At 48.1% G+C, this 17268-nt stretch overlaps 1 protein-coding gene across 1 annotated transcript in view; it reads right to left on the bottom strand.

The window, feature by feature from the left end:
* The window catches only part of MYH16 (myosin heavy chain 16), a gene marked incomplete at both ends in the record, with an annotated part of 52631 nt that overhangs the window by 11109 nt on the left and 24254 nt on the right, over positions 1-17268 (bottom strand). Inside the window, 4 exon segments of the mRNA XM_080703835.1 lie at positions 6999-7085; positions 7678-7709; positions 8733-8785; positions 10103-10185. Of these exon segments, the coding sequence (XP_080559961.1) occupies positions 6999-7085; positions 7678-7709; positions 8733-8785; positions 10103-10185 (255 nt within the window).

Raw genomic sequence — 17268 nt, 5'->3', positions numbered from 1 at the left:
TATCCATTCACTTATTCATAAGCTCACTTCACAAATAGTTTTAGTTTCGGTTTTGTGCCCAGAATTGTTCCAAGCAGTGAACAAAACAGACTAAGACTCCCGCCCTCATGCAGCCTTTGCTCTGGAGCCTGGAGGAGGAGGCACACATTGAACGCAAGTGGCTGTGCAGAGAAATAAAGCAGGGAAGGGTTAGAGAGTCTCAGCTGGAAGGGCGGGACTGTGATTTTAGATGAGGGCTCAGAGAAGGCTCTCTGGGAAGGGCACAGAGGAGCAAAGGCCTCAGAGAGTGGAGTCGGGGACCATGGGTGTGTTTGGGGAGAAGGTTCCAGGCAGAGACCAGGTTAGGGTTTGAGATTCAGTTTAGCCCAAGAGTGGGCTGAATATCACAACTTGGCTGTCTAAGCCAGCGTGAAAGCCCAGTGTGTATAATCTCAGATGTTTGGGAGGCTGAGGCAGGAGGATTGCAAGTGTGTGTGTGTGTGTGTGTGTGTGTGTGTGTATGTGTGTGTGTGTATGTATGTGTGTGTTTGTTACTGAGACTGAAACCCAGGGACTTCTACCTTTAGGATACACCTCCAGACCTATTTTTCCCCCCCGAAACAGTGTCTCGCTAAGTTGTTGAGAGCCTCACTAAGTTGCTGAGGCTGGCTTTGAACCTGCCACCCTCCTGGCTTAGTCTCCCAAGTACTGGGATTGTAAGCATGCGCTACCACATCGGCTGTAGATTGCGTTTTAGGTTAGCATTTTACCATGGAGCTATATTCCAGCCTTTTCTGAATTTCGTTTTGAGACTAAAATGTCTGGACTGACCTCAAACTTGCCATCCTCCTGCCTCAGCCTCCTAAATATCTGGGATTCCAGGCCTGCTTCACCGTGTTTGGCAGAAGAATTTAATTCATTAAGGGAATTCTCTTTTTTTTTGTTGTTTGATTTACTATTTAACCCTGATCAGAGTCCAACCTCTACAAGTTAGATATTAATTTGTATACTGATAAATTACAAATTATTTTTGTCATGGAGATTCAAAGAGTTTCTTCTGATAGGGGAAGAAAATAAAACTAAACTAAACCCAGAGGCTATACAGTATTATTGGCCTGTAGGACATTAACTGGTCTTGCATCTAATTTAGCAAAGTTATTTCAGCATTTCTTTCCCAACTGACTATGTAAATCTCTCCCTCCAAATGCTCTTTGAAGTTGGATTTTTCTGGTTCCCTTATTAATGAGTTAAGTAAATCCTTGACATATGTTCACTTTACATTAGTAAGTGGGTCCTGTTTTAAAATGTTCAAAATTTGTATTTTGTCAGTACTTATGTTCCTCCTGCTGATCGCTGATCGCACTGGGTAGGTGAGAGAGCAGATAAGAAAATGTTTTGAATGGTGTTCCCTGTTTTACATTGTAAAAACATTACCTGGAATACTCAGCAGGTGGAATAAAATCTCCTGGTCTCATCATACATTAGGGATTTGGATGCGAATTTTTCCAAGGCCAAGAAGGCTCTGGGGAGAGGACTGGGCATGCTCCTTTGAGGGTCCTGATTCCTTCCCATGCCATGCTACCTAGGAACTACTGGGAGAATCGACTCAGCTTGGATGTGGGCCCCAATGGCGCTGATTTCTGCCTGGTTTCCCTCCAGTTCTGCCATGTTAGCATTGGCTTCTGCTAAGCTGTCGTCTAGCTTTCTGGTTTTTTTTTTTTTTTTTTAATTTTATTTTATTGGTGCACTGTATTCATACATCATAGTGGGATACAAACTTTTGTAGACATACATGCACACATCGCCCAATCAGCCCCCACCCGATCCCCACCCCATTCTCTCCCCATCCCTCCCTCCCATGCTTGGCTTAGTGGTTGACATCTAGTATTATAGCAATTTATCCAAAATTAAAAATGATAATCTCACATAACAGTTTCATTTGTCTGATACCAAGCTTTTGATGTCTTAAAGATAACATTTCAATATTTCTTTTTGCTTTCTTTCTTACCAGAGAATATTTTTTTCTAGATTAGAAACTATGCATTCATTTTTGGATTGCTCATCTTCTAAGAGCGAGATTCTGTTCTCCATGTGGTCTAATCGGTTGTTTGTGCTTTGAATTGAGGCCTTTACTTCATTAATTGCATCCTTTATCTCTTTTTGGCTCTCTCTGAGTTCTTTTCGAAGCACCTCTATTATTTCTACAGTTATTTTCCTGATTTGATCTTCTAGAAATCTCTGATTTTCTGTTTTATCAGGTTCTGATGTTGTGGGGTTGTGCACATTCATTACTTCAGTGTTATTCCTCTTTCCCATGATTTTGAAGGTTTGTGCCTTCTCTGGGTTCTTCCCTTGGGTCACTATGGCTTCACTTAAGGTGCTCTGGATCTCGAGTCTGTATTATCTCAGACCCTACTACTCCTTTACTGGGTTGTATCACAGAGTCTCCGACCCAGGGAGTCGATAGAGGCTGCTTTAAACTATGGGGGGTGCCAGGTTGCACGCTCTCCTATGGTGTGATATCTCTGCCACCACCACTCCCTCACTGGGTCAAGTCCCAGGAGGCACAATACTGGGATTTCTCCTCTGTGGCCCGCAATTTGACTCACTGTTCTTGAGTATGTAGATGTAGCTGTACTGGACTCGGTGAATTCACTGCTGCTGCCGCCGCCGGTGGCATTATGGCGCCTCTGCCACGCGCTCGGCCATGAGGCTGGCGTATTTTTTCTTCTCTGGTTTTGATTTCCACTCTGAATCCCTGCAGCGTGTGCTGAGCTCAGCCACTGGGAGCTTTAAATGCTGTCTGCGCCGAAAGATCCCGCCTGGCTGTTCCGCATCGGCTCACCTCGGCTTGCTGTAGCCGTCCGCTGAGTTCGCCGCTGCCGCCGGCAGTATGGCGCTGCTGCCGCGTCCTCGGGCGCGTGTGTCTCCTCTGTGGCCCTGAGCTCTGTTCTCAGTCCGCTTTCTCTCTGGAGCCTGGTGGTTTTTTTGTTTTTCTGGTGATGGTGTTTTCTGGCTATGAAAGGCGCTCTTTTTGTGGTAATGGAGATTGGTTGTTAGCGGGACTCTTAAGCCCCGCTTTTCTCGGTCGCCATCTTCCCGGAAGTCTGTTGTTGTTTTTATGTTTTTTTGTTTTTGTTTTTTGCAGTACTGGGGATGCTGAGTTACATCCCCAGCCTTTTTTTTTTTTTTTTTTTTTCTTATTTTTGAAACAGGGTCTCACTGAGTTGCAAAGGGCCTCACTAAGTTGCTGGGGCAGTCTTCAAACTGCTCTCCTCCTGTTTCAGTCTCCCAAATGTTGGGATTACAAGCGTGCGCCACCATGCCCAGCTTTTTCCAGCTTTTTTTTTTTTTTTTTTTTTTTTTTTTTTTGTGGTACTGGGTTCCTGGAAGCCCTTCTACCACTGGGCAACACTCCCAGACCTATTTTATACTTTTTATTTGGAAACAGGGTCTCTTAAAGCCAGCGCGGCTGGCTTTGAACCTGTGTGATCCTCCTGTCTCTGCCTCCCAAGCATGGGGATTACAAGCGTGTGCCACCACGCCCAGCTCCAGCTTTCTGACATGGGCCTCAGCACTCGTCTGCTCGGAAGAAATGACTTCAGAGAGAGACACGCTCCCTGCCTCCCCCTGGACTTTTGCCCTGCCTCATGTCCCTTCTTTCTGGGGATCTGCCTGAGCTACCTTCCTCAGAAACCCCAAAGGCAACACCTCACTATTTTCTACCAAACTTAACTGAGAGACTTTGGGTTGGCACACAGCCTGGACTTGCCCCTCTGCAGGTTCTCCACGTGCTCCGTCAGCTCAGTCATGGAGTCTGTGCTCACTTTGCAAGACCGCCTCCTCTGGCTCATGCCACAGCTTCAACAGCTCAGCCTCCAGCTTGCAGTTTTGTCTACCTGGCATAGAAGGGGAGCAGAGCTCAGCAGGACTGTCTGGTCCTGGCCTCCTGGGGTGGGCACTGCCCACCTGATCCATGGTCCTGCATCCTGTTGATGGAACTGTCAGGCCTTAGCCTTTTAGTGGGTTGCTCATAGGATTTGTGGACTTATTAGGGAACAGAGTCTTTGCAGATGTATCAGTTCAGATGCCATACTGGATTAGGGTAGGCCTTAATCATCCAGTGACTGGTATACTGGTATAAATTTTTCTCCAGTACTAGGACTAAAGTAGTGTGTGTGTGTGTGTGTGTGTGTGTGTGTGTGCGTGTGTGTGTGTGTGTGTGTGTGTGTTACTAGGGATTGAACCCAGGGGAATTCTGCCTCTGAGCTATACCTCTAGCCCTATTTTAATTTTTATTTAGAAACAGGGTTACACTAAATTGCAGATGGCCTTGGTAAATTACTGAGGCTGTCTTTGAGCCTGTGATCTTGTCTCAGCTTCCCAAGTACTAGGATTACAGATGTGTGCCACCACACCCAACTGAAGTGTTTTTATGCTTAAAAAGTATAAAATAGAGCCGAGCACGGTGGTGCATACTTGTAAACCCAGTACTTGGGAGACTGAGACAAGAGAATCACAGATTCGTAGCCAGTCCCAGCTACTTAATGAGGTTATCAGTAGCTTAGAGAGACCCTGTTTCAAAATTTAAAAAAAAAAAATAGGGCTGGGGTGTAGCTCAGAGGTAGAATACCCCTGGGTTCAGCCCCCTGTACCAAGAGAGAAAATAAAAACATGAAATAGGGGGATCTAGAGGGACGCAGAGGGACGAGGCCATGGGATGACGGAGGCAGATTGAGGTGTTATATTCTGCTAAAGATACCAAGAATTGTGGACTGTTGTGAAACAGAAATTCCCCCGGAGCCTCTAGAGAGAACCAGCCCTATTTGTTGATCTCAGGCTTCTGGTCTCCTCCTAACTCCATGTCTGTGGTTTTGGGCCAGTCAGTTATGATGCTTTGTTACAGCATCCTTAGGAGACTAACAGGGATAACAACTGGGCTTTTCCATTTCTCTCCTTGACCTTTTGTTTTTGCGGGTCTGGGGATGGAACCCAGGGGCATTTGACCTCCAAGCTGCACCCCCTGCCCTATTTTTTATTCTTTATTTTTTGAAACCAGGTCTCACTGAGTTGCAGAGGGCCTCACTAAGTAGCTGAGGCTGTCTGTGAACCGCGATCCTCCAGGTCTCAGCCTCCCGAATGCTGGAATTACAAGCTTGCGCCACCATGCCCGGCTCTCCTTGACCTTTATATAGTAACTCTAGAAGTTTCCCATGGCTGCAGCACCAGCGTTACTTGGGAGTTCATTGGAAATTCAGTCCTGTGGAGCTAGAATCTGCATTTGAATGAGCCCACACCATGATCCACATGCCCCATAGTTTGAGAAGCTCTGACCTGGACCAGTGTTCCAACCAGTCCTGGGTGCTGGTGATTCCCTGTCTAACTCCACTACCACGTCCATTGTCTACACAGACCCCTCAGCCACAACAGCTCTCGCCAGGCAGCCCTTCCTCCCTGCTTTGGCTCCCAAGGACCCATAACCCTGCTCCCTACATTCCTTGGGCCCAAGAGTAGTTGTTGCCAGCCTCTGGGCCTTACTGCCTCTTAAGAGGCCTCTCTCAACCCTCCCTACACTGCTAGACGTGTCCCTTCATCAATGCCACACCATTCAACCATCATAGCTGATTTTGTTTCCTGCCAGGCTGAAGTGCATCTGGGCACCATCTTCAGTTCTGGGAATGCACCCCCACCCCAGCCCCCACGAGAAGACTGTGGCCAGGATGGTAGGGAAGTGGACATGTGGTCCAAGAAATGACAGGGAAAGGATTCAGCCTTCCAGTGATGGGGAAAACCCATCCTGCCTTCTGGTATGAGTAAGGGTTTGCATTTGTAGGAGAGGTGATTACACAAAAGTAGGAGAGGGTCACACGGCTTCCGCTGGTCTCCATGATGCCTTCACGTGAACGGAAAGAGGATTTAGTCCTACACCACAAGCTGTGGCTCAGATGCCAGACCCCACTTGCTTCTCAGTGGGATGCCTTGAGATGTGGGCTGGTGGGCTCATCCCACTCCATTAACTGTGTCTCTTATTTTCTGTATTTTTTTTTTTGTTGTGTGTGTGGTACTAGGGGTGGAACCCAGGGGCTTTCTACCTCCGGGCTATACTCCCAGACCTATTATATTTTATTTGGAAACAGGGTCTCACTGAGTTGCCGAGAGCCTCACTAAGTAGCTGAGGCTGGCTTCAAACCCATGCGATCCTCCTGTCTCAGCCTCCCAAGTGCTGGGATTACAAGCGTGCGCCACCACGCCCGGTTTATTTTCTGTATTCTGATGCTTTGAGATCGGAGCTTTGCTGAGTCTGGTGCAAAGAGCCTTCCCATGACTGACCAACCCCTAGAGATAGCACACTCATCAAATGCAAACCAGTCCAGAGCCACACCTCAGCCATCCCCACTGGGGCTCTCTCATTCAGGCTGCATCACTCTAGGACCAGGCATCAGACGACTAGGGACAACCCCTCCTCCCCCCACCCCCGAAATTGCTCAAGGTGGCCAATCCGAAGTCTGTATACCCTACTTTGCCAGATCTTCCCATGGAAACCACCACAAAGGCCCTTGGCCAGGATGGCCCGCTTCCCCCTCTGCCTCCTCACCAACCCCAGCGCTACCCAGTGCGGCCCTGCACAGCACGCGCTGCACACGCCCCTTGACAACTGTGAGCAACAGACTCTCTTTTCACTGGTTGCCGTCTGCTGATCCGTCGGCCTTACTGTAACTGCACATTTTCTATAAATACACTGCATTTAAAATGCCTGCCCCCCTGCATACAATCTATATTCTGCTTCCATAAATACCACCAAACTTCAATGGAGGCCCAGCCGAAACTGGGCAGAACCAGTCACTCTCCTGCCCACCCTTTGTTATTAATTGGCTTTCCCTCCAGTTAGTCCAAGGAATTCAGCGAGAATGAATCGGTCTTTGTCCCCCCACCCCCCGGCTTACAGTCTGGATTTTTGTTTCTTCTCTGAAGGCAGGCAGAGAAGGTGGGGGTTCCAACGCCTCCCCGAGGATGGGTACCTGAGCAGATGTGGCTCCGCTGGCTTCTTCCAGCCTGCTGCTGAGGTCTTCGAGGTCCTGGTAGGGGTCCCTGCTTTGCTTCTCCATCTAGGGTGCGAGTTAATGATACCAATGAAAGCCATCCAGAGCTTTCTCTAGTAAACAGTGCAATGATTGCATCACGTGTACAGCCAGAGACTTGCACTTGGGGGACCCGCACCCTGCTTGCTGTCGTACATGCTCAGTGATGACACTGTCCACCCTCCCCGCACATCCTGCTCATCTCCACCAGCTTTCTGGCCTCACCCCCTCCCCCTGCAGCGTTCCCATCCTCAGCCTCCCTCCTTCCGCTTCCTCACACATGCCTTCTCCTCTTACACCTTTGTACCCGTGAAGGCAGGTGCTATTTTATCCTCTTTGCTTATAAATTCCTCCCTGCATCAGCCTGTTGAATTCAACCTTTGAGGTCAAATGTTTCTTCCCTTAGACGCCCCAGGCAGAACCGGCCTCTTCTCTGTACTCCCGCCTGCCACGTGTCACATCTTTGTGTTTTAAGTCATATAGCACGTAGTGGGTTGTCAGGAGACAACTGGGTTTAACTGGACACTCTCGTTTGGTTTCCTGAGGTGCTTCTACTAGTTGGTTGTGCGTCTGGCATTGGGTCCTTTTTCTCAGGAAGGGGTAAAGGTACTTCATTTACCTTGGCGCTCTCTGCCCCCTTGGCTTTCAGCTCTTCAGACATACAAGGAGACAGATAAGGGTTTGAGGGACTCACCTTGCTTGTAAACAGTTAGAAAGTTACTAACTGGCCTTGCAGGATGGAAAATAGGGAGGGGAGTGTATAGCGGCCACTGGAAGAAGCAAAGGCAGGAGACAGGGAACATGTACAAAGGTCCTGAGGCAGGAGAGAGCCTGGCCTGTGTGAGACCCAGCAAGGAGCCAGCACGGCTGGACAGAATGGTATGGATGAAGGGACTTTTAACCATTGTTAAGAACTTTAGATTTGATCCTGCGTGAGGTGATGCTTGATCTCTAAGGACCCCGTGGTAGTCCTGCTCCTCAGGAAGCACCAATTAGCTGATGTGAACAACTTGTACAGAGAAGTGCATTTCAAAAGGAGAGCTTGAGCCAAGCGTGGTGGCGCACGCTTGTAAAACCAGTACTTAGGAGGCTGAGACGGAAGGTCGAGGGTTCGCGGCTAGCCTCAGCTACCTAGGCTCTCTGCAACTTAGTGAGACTCTGTTTCAAAATAAAGAATCAAATAGGGCTGAGATGTAGCTCGGAGGTACAGTGCCCCTGAGTTCAATCCCTAGTATCATACAAAACAAAACAAAAGGAGAACTTGGTTTTCTCAGTCCTGAATGCATCCAGTGTTCCTTCAGCTTCCCCGCAGTGTAAGAGACTCAGAGACTGCTCATCCTCGTATTTAGGGTTGACAGAATTTACTTCCATATCCCTCCTGCGAGGGAAGTTTGCTCTCCATTCCAGCAGGCTGATGAACAAGGGAATGGAGCCTGGGCTGCCAGCAGAGGCCTTGGCCCCGCTCAAACCCACTCCTTTCCCAGCCCCTGGTCTTCCAGGATGACGGCCCGGAGGCTCTCGCCTTATGGAGGAGTCAGATACTGGAATCTACTCCACAGGCTTTCCATGGCTTACTCCTTCACGTTTGTAGTGTCCCACGTGTTTAATAAACACTCACTGTGTGCCAGACATTGTTTTGAGCTCTAGGGACACAACGAAAGGAAGAGAACTCACTGCTCTGACGCAGCGAGCATTCTGGGGGCTCCAGAACCACAGCGATGCTCTGCCTTTTTAGGGAAAGCTTTCCTCCAAGAACTTTCTGTTAACGGGTTCTGACTCCTCTGGATGTGTGAGCTGCATGCTTAAGGAGCCATGTGTGAGAACTAGGGTTCCAGGGCCTGAGGAGAGGGAGGAGTAGGAGCTCAAGCACCTCCTATGGGTCCCACAGGAGAAAGAGACTGAGATATGAATGCAGCTACACACGTCCCTCCTGGCAGTCTGTGTTGCTTTAAAGCTGCCTTACTCATATATACTTTCAAGACTCAGTGTACAAATTCTGTTCCCTAAAAGCCTTCCTCATCCAATTCCTCCTCACCCCAACCTGTGGCCACTTACTTAGTTCAGGTTCTTACTGGTCCCATTACGATAGCCTTATAGTTATCTTCCTTTTTCCAGTTTATCGCTACCTGTCCTCCATATTATTGCCAGAGTTCTGTTATCCTTGTTATCCTTGTTATCCTTGAGAGCTCAGCTCATAGGTGTCCGTCCATGGAGTTTCCCAGTCCTGCCTCATCCTTGATGTTCATGGGTGGTGGTCCCAGTCTCTTTCCTGGGCCCAGCAGGCACAGAATGAGGCTGGGAGCCCCCTGCAGCTAGGGCAGCACCCACTCCACTATCTATCCACCACGCTGAGCATGGTATCTGCACATAGCAGGTGCTCAGGACATGCACTAAGATATGTAAGGTCCCTGAACAGTGCCTGGCACCATCCAGGAAGCCCCAGCCACTGCTAATGTAGTGAGGGATGAGATAAACAGCTCCTCGGCATGCTTTTCTTTTTTTCAGTACTGGGGATGGTACCCGGGGGCATCCTATCTCTGAGCTACACCCGCAGACCTATTTTTTATTCTTCATTTTGAAACAGGGTCTCACTGAGCTACAAAGGGCCTCACTAAGTAGCTGAGGCTCTCTGCAAACTGCGATCCTCCTGTCTCAGCCTCCCAAATGCTGGGATCACATGCGTGCTCTTTCACCACCTCCTCGAGATCTGCTTGGAGCGCTCCCTCTCCGATGGTCATCTCCAAGACACCTGCAGCTTTCCAATGAACCTTTCCCACGTCTGCCTGTATTTTCTTTTCCTGCTCCTAGTTATCCTCCAGCTAGAGAGACAAGAAAAGCAAGAGAAAGTGGAAGAGGAGGAGCCTGAGGCCGGAAGGCAAGAAGGAAGCAAACCAGGCCAACCAGGCCGGGCCCCTTAGTAGCATGAGAAAGGCGACGCCCCAGGAGATAGGGCAGCGGAGTTCCTCAAACTCTAGCTGAGGACCCTGCGCTGCAGGATGGGCCGGCCCTGAGCTGCAGCCATGGCCAGCAAGTGGAGGTGCTACTCATGGGTCCGGGTGCTTAGCTTGTTGTTGTTCTTGGTCAGGTGGTTCACCTCGTCCTCAGCTTGCAGGTCATCCAGAGTTTTCTGGAAAGATACACATGTGTGTCCCAGGAGGCACAGCGGGAGCAGCTGAGCAGACCTGTTTCTCAGACATTACTTCTGAGCTCTGTGATCACAGGCTTTGGAAACTCAAGTTGACTTCAGTTACCAGTTACTGAAGGTGGCTCCTGGTCACAGGGTGAGGCCAGGGCACACACACCTGAGCACCCAGCAGCCGCAGGTGTGCCCTCAGGGTGTCCATCGGAGTCTCAGGTTCTCCGGGGGACATATTGGAAATCTGCATGGTACTTCCGGCTGTCACAATATTTGGAGGCTCCACCAGTATTTATCCCTGGGTGATTCTAGGGATGGTGGGCATCCTACCTTGCTCTGAAGAATCTCATGCCATGAAGAATAATCCTGCAGTTCAGATGCTTGATGTCCCACTGAGACATTCACATAAGTAGCACAGCTGTTTATATTCAGCTGAACCTACAATCCCCAAACCACTTTATGTGTACCTTAACTTTTTTTTAACGCTTACTACACAACACATTTTAAAAGAATGATCTACCATGAGAGCGGAGAGAAGACTGGTTATGATTCAAATATTTCCCCGAGAATGATTCATGTTTCTGTAAAACTGCATCACTGACAGCGGCCACACCTTGCTATCCCAGCCACGACACGCCCTCCTGTGCCCGCCCGCAGCCATCAGAGATGTATTCTAGTTCATCTGCAGGAGCCTTTACACATCGGCAGATACATCAACACATTATTTATCATAAATTATTTCCCTTCATTTCTCCTTTATACCAAAGAGCATACTGGTGAGGTTGTGAAGTTATGTATTATTTATCATTTTGATTTCAGGACAGTGAGAGGGCATTCCAAAATAGAGTCGATCCTCGTTACTTGTGGACCCTCTATTTGTCCATTCAGCGACTTGCTAAAATGCATTACAAATGTGTTCCAGATCAGTCCTTCTAGTGTTTTTGGGGTCATCTGCACATAAGCACATGCTGGGGGAATTGCGAATTGCCTGATGTGCACATTTCCAGCTGACGCCGAGCAAGGTGACACTTTTGCCTTCTGGTTTCAGCTCTTATAATTAAACAAGTGTCGTTATTATGTCCTATTTGTGCAATTTTTTTTTCACTTTTATGCTCTTTGTCGTTAAGTTTGCTGTTTAGAATGGTCCCTGTGCTTGAAGCACAGTCTAGTGTCCTAAGCCCAAGAAGGCTGTGATGTGCCTAATAGAAAAAAGTACATGTATTAGGTATTCCTCAGGCATGAGTTACAGTGCTGGGGCTGTGAGTTTAATATTAATAGGTCAATCATATGTTTTTAAAACAGGGTGTTTTAAAGCCGGGTGTAGTGGCACACACTTGTCATCCCAGCATTTGGGAGGCTGAGACAGAAGGATCGCGGTTTGTGGACAGCCTCAGCTACTTAGTGAGGCCCTTTGCAACTCAGTGAGACCCTATTTAAAAAAAAAATAAAATAAAAATTGGGGCTGGGCATGTAGCTTGGAGGTAGAATCCCCTGGGTTCCAACCCCAGTACCACAAAAACAAAAACAAAACCCATAATGGTGTTTTTAAACAGAAACACATAAGATTAAGTAATGTGCTGATTACAATTTTTTTTTTTTTTTGGTGGTACTAGGGGTGGAACCCAGAGGCTTTCTACCTCCGGCTGTACTCCCAGACCTATTTTGTATTTTATTTGGAAACAGGGTCTCACTAAGTTGCTGAGAGCCTCATTAAGTAGCTGAGGCTGGCTTCGAACCCGTGCGATCCTCCTGTCTCAGCCTCCCAAGCGCCGGGATTAAAAGTGTGCGCCACCACGCCCGGCTCTGTGCTGATTACAATTATATGTTTTATGTATTGATTGGTTGACAAAAATGTTACAACCAGAGGCTCACAGGCACCTAACCCTACATTTCCTTTAGAAGCAGGAGCTTGCGTTTGCTAATGCAGTGTCTGTGAGAACTTTATAGAGCATAACTACTGTGTACAACAAGGATCGCTTGTGTTTTTTATAAAAGGGGCTTTGGCTCTGCTGTGGTTGAGAATCACAGCCTGAGGGAGGAAGTTGCAGAGGCAGCAGGGAGAGGAGCGCAGGGGAACTGCTTTGGACTGAGGGTGTGAGTGGAGTTCACTGCACACTCTGGGCTTAGACTTCTCTCTGATCAAAGGCATTAGTGCTCTGGTTAGCCCTGGATCTGCATTCAGCAGGAGCCTGAACTCGTAACAAGAGACCTGGGAAAGCAGGGTGGACATCCCCACAACCTCAAGGTCTCGTGACCTACAGTTGCTGTGGTACGTTAGGATTCTCTAGGGCTTCAGAGCTCATGCAGCATCTCCACACACCCCACTTCATCTTTACAAATCCAGTGATCACACCTCCCAGCGTGCCTGGGACCAACTTGGCTCATGACTATTAAGGGCTCTCTGCCTTTCACTCTCAAAACTCTCCTTGTTTGGGTGATGAATTAAATGATCACCTACTTCTAAAAACTCTGGAAGGAAGGCAACAGGATGTGGCCACACCCACTTCCCTGAGGAGAGAACTGAGATTTGGGGAGATTCCTTGTCTTCCCTGAGGCCCCCAGCTGAGGGGCGGCAAAGCCAGGATTTGAACAAGTCTTCAGTCTCCAAAGTGTATCGTACCAACTGTACCTGGTCTGCCAAGTGGAAAGGCAGGGGGAGCCCACCTGGTACAGCTTCTCCAGGGCCCTTTTCTCCTTCTGGAGCTTAGAGATATAGACACACGTCTATAATCTCAGTACTTGGGAGGCTGAGATGGGAGGATCACTGGTTTGAGGCCAGCTTCAGCAATTTGTAAGACTCTCAGCAACCTACAGAGACCTTTTTTCAAAACAAAAAATGAAACAGGGATGGGGGTGTATCTTGGGGGTAGAACGTCCCTGGGTTCAATTCTTAGTCATACATATGCAAAAGAATTCAGTGGAGACGTCTTGATGTTTGGATCAAGGGTGGCATTGTAGTGAGGGATAATAGAAGGCTGGGAAATGTCCCTGTCATCTGGATGAAAACAGCTTCTCATAAGAGCTCCCCTTCTCCCCTTCCCTGGATCTGACTGAAGCAACTCCAGGGCTCTGGGCAGTCGTCAAAGCCATCACCACACCGTTCTTCCCTGAAAGACCGTGCATGCAGTTGGATGGTGTGGTCCTTCTTCTCCTGGCTAAGTATGGCGGTCTTCTCTGCTAGATCCTTCATTTTATCAGCTCCTGGGGCTTGGCCATGGCATTCCTCAGCTCCTTCTCCTTGGCCTTCATCTCTTCTTGCCAATACACATTCAGAAGTGGCTTGACTTGGGTGGTAAACAACACCGGAGTGTTTGGAGGGTGGACTTTGCCAGGGGGCATCTGCCTCAGATGGACCTCAGATCACCGCCGTGGTTCCTGCAGCTCTGTAGGCAAAGTCCCTCTTCACTGATGCTGGTGGCCCTAGCTCCTTGCTATAAAGCACCAACTGGCTCAACAGAGAAGGCCCACCCTTACTTAGGATCTTCCCCCCACCCTTTTTTTTGATACTGGGGATTGAACCCAGGGCCTTGCACTTGCTACACAAATGCTCAACCGGTGAGCTACAGTCCCAGCCCTTTACGACCAGTTCTTAGGATGCTGCTTCATGTTGAGAGACAGGAGTTAAGTGTTCCTCAGTATCCAGGCGCCCCGTGTTTAACATCTCTTCTGCACATTATAAACACCAGGAGCCTTGGTGGAATCACAGCTTTGGCTCCCTGTCCTTCTTCACTGACTTCTCCCTCTCTGTCGTCTTCATCGTTGTCCTCTTTTTTTTCTCTCTCTCTCTCTTTCATTCTCTGTCTCTCTCTCTGTTCCCTCTCTCTATCACTTTGTCTCTGTGTCCCTCTCTTTCTTTCTGTCACATTGTCTCTCTCCATGTCCCTCTCTGTTCTGTTTCTTTCTGTCTCTCTCCTATCTCTCTGTCTCTCCGTCTGCTTCTCGCTATCTCCTTCCATCTAACACAAAGTCCCAACTCTCAGCTTGGCTTTCCATGATGTGGCCCCTGTTCACCCTGTGCTGGATCAGCAGGCACCTCTACCTCTGGTCTGCACCAGTTGCCCCCACGTCTGTCTGTCTGTCTGTCCCCTCTTTTCTGTCCAGCAGCCACTCTTGGTCTGCACCGTGACATTTATCAGGACTTTTCAAGGCATTTGACACTTGTCACTCGCTATGATGGTGTCAGGGTCAGCAGGCCCTGTGCCCTATATTCCTCTGCCTTACTAGTTGGTGAGCCCCTCAAGAATCTCCCTCCTGCCGCCTCTCACTCCCTACAACCAGGAGCAGAGCCAGCGGGACAGGCCAGGAGGGGGTATTTCCTGAGTCTACAGATTCATTTTCCAGGTGGGTAAACACTGAAGAAATGGATTTGGGGACAGGAGGGCCTTTCATGGAAGATGACAAATACATGCGCGGATCGGGGATGCCACAGTGGCCAAGTTTGCATCCAAGGCTGTAATAAGCACCGCAACTTTTTATTTGGTAAAAACTACTACAAGTGCTCCTCCCTCCCAGCAGCTCATCCTGTCTGGGTTCGTTAAATAAGATTAGAGCTCAGTGAAAACACTAAGAGTAAAGGATCTTTTAAAACTAATTAGAACTCTGTCACGTTTAATTAGTGAGGAACAAGGACTTTCCCAGCCTCAGCCTCTTATCTGCTATCACTGCATCCTGCTCAGGAGGATCTTAAAAGCTGTTGGCTTCCCTAAGGGTAACACATACAGCAAAGGCAGGGAGTGGGTTCAAGCATTATCCAAGATCCTTTGATAGGACTTGATACATAGTTACTTTAGTTAGTAATGAAAAACTGAAAAAGAATTCATCAACACACACACACACACACACACACACACACACACACACACAGTACTAGGGATTGAACCCAGGGACATTCTAACCTCCAAGCCACACTATCAGCCCTTTTTATTTTTTATTTTCAAATAGGGTCTCACTAAGTTGTTGAAGGCCTTGCTAAATTGCTGAGGCTAGCCTCAAACTTGTAATCCTCCTTCCTTTCTCAGCCTCCCAAGTATTACTACCCTACCTAGCTTCAAATTCATAATTTTGTAGACAGCATTGATTTAGGATGATATTAAAACAAGTAAAGATACAAAGTTTTCTTTCTTTCTTTTTTTTTTTTTGGTGCTACTGGGGTTCCTGGAAACCCTTCTCCCTCTGGGCTCCACCCCCAGACCCATTTTATATTTTCATTTAGAAACAAGGGTCTCTTAAGCCAGCGGGGATGACTTTGAACCTGCGTGATCCTCCTGTCTCCGCCTCCCAAGTGCGGGGATTACAAACATGCGCCACCACACCCGACAGTACGAAGTTTTCTTTCTTTGCTTTTTCTTCTTTTATTCTGTGTGTGTGTGTGTGTGTGTGTGTGTGTGTGTGTGTGTGTGTGCATGTGTAGTACTAAGTACTAGGGATTAAACCCAGAATGGCATTTTTTTTTTTTTTTTTTTTGAGGAAATGCTGGGGATTGAGCGCAGGGGCAGTCTATCTCTGAGCTACATCCCCAGCCCTGTTTTTTATTCTTTACTTTGCGCAGGATCTCACTAAATCGCAGAAGGCCTTGCTAAGTAGCTGAAGGCCTCACTAAGAAGCTGAAGCTGGCCACGAATCTGTGGTCCTTCTGTCTCAGCCTCACAAGTACGGGGATTACAAACGTAATCCCCCATGCCTGGCTCAGAGAAGCATTCTAATTTGAGCTACCCACCCCCAGCTCTATCTTATTTGTTTTGTGGTACTGAGGATTGAACCCAGAGACATCCTACTTCTGAGCTATACCCCTAGCCCAGTTTTATTTCTTATTTGGAAACAGGGTCTCTAAGTTACGGAGGGTCTCTCTAAGTTGTTGAGGCTGGCTTCAAACCTGTGATCTTCCTGTCTCAGTCTCGCAGGTACCGAGATTATAGGTGTGTGCCACAACACCCAGCTCAAAGTTTTCTTTTCTTTTCGTTTTTTCTTTTGTTTTCTTTTTTTTTATTTTTTTGCAGGTCTGGGGGTGGAACCCAGGGGCATTTGACCTCCAAGATATACCTCCTGCCCTATTTTTTTTTTTTTTTTTTTTTTTTTTGCGGGTCTGGGGATGGAACTCAGGGGCATTCAACCTCCAAGCTATAGCCCCTGGCCTATTTTTATTCTTTATTTTTGAAACAGGGTCTCCCTAGGTACGGAGAGCCTCATTAAGTAGCTTAGGCTGTCGGTGAACTGCGATCCTCCGGTCTCAGCCTCCCGAATGCTGGGATTACAAGCGTGCGCCACCATGCCCGGCCATAGTTTTCTTTTAAAATAAAATCTTTGAGCCGGGCATGGTGGCGCACGCTTGTAATCCCAGCGCTTGGGAGGCTTAGACAGGAGGATTACACAGTTTCAGAGCCAGCCTCAGCTACTTAGTGAGGCTCTCAGCAACTTAATGAGACCCTGTTTCCAAATAAAGTATAAAAATAGGTCTGGGAGTATAGCCCGGAGGTAGAAAAGCCTCTGGGTTCCACCCCCAGTACCACACACACACACAAAATAAATAAATAAATAAAAATAAAATAAAATCTTTGAAATAAAAGTGAGTTGAGGTAAAGAAGAAGGTCAGTCCTAGAGCAGGTGGGGAAAGCCAGGCAGTGCTCACAATAGCTAGGCTTTGAGAGAAACCCAATTGGACCCCTCTGCAGCCTCAGGCCCTCCAGGGGACTGGCCTGTATGTGGATACTTTGGGGGATACAGTGTTTACTATCTATGTCTTTCAATTTGTGGTCAGCTCCAGTTGTTAGAAAGTTCTTTTACGGGGAGTGGAAAGAGGTGTCTTTGTGAGCCAAGACAAAGAGGTCTCGGGGCCACCTGAGAAGACTGAGCTGTCCCCATGGCCCTGGTAGCCACTCCAAATTGCCCCTTTGTCCCGTCTCCTGAATACAGTGGCCCTCTGTCCAGCCTCTATCCTTTGGTGCCAAGTGGCACAGTCCTTTTCATGGTGGCTCTAGAGTATGTGTGAATGCCCTGCACACAGCCAAATGGCTCCTGGGCTTCTGCAGTGGCCGAGGGTGGCCTGGCTGCTCACAATGTCCTCACCACTGTTAGAAG

This window comes from Muscardinus avellanarius (assembly GCF_963383645.1).
Source record: "Muscardinus avellanarius genome assembly, chromosome: 10".
Classification (NCBI taxonomy): Eukaryota; Metazoa; Chordata; class Mammalia; order Rodentia; family Gliridae; genus Muscardinus; species Muscardinus avellanarius.
Note: the sequence above shows the minus strand (reverse complement) of the source record. Positions and strands in the feature narration are given on the sequence as shown.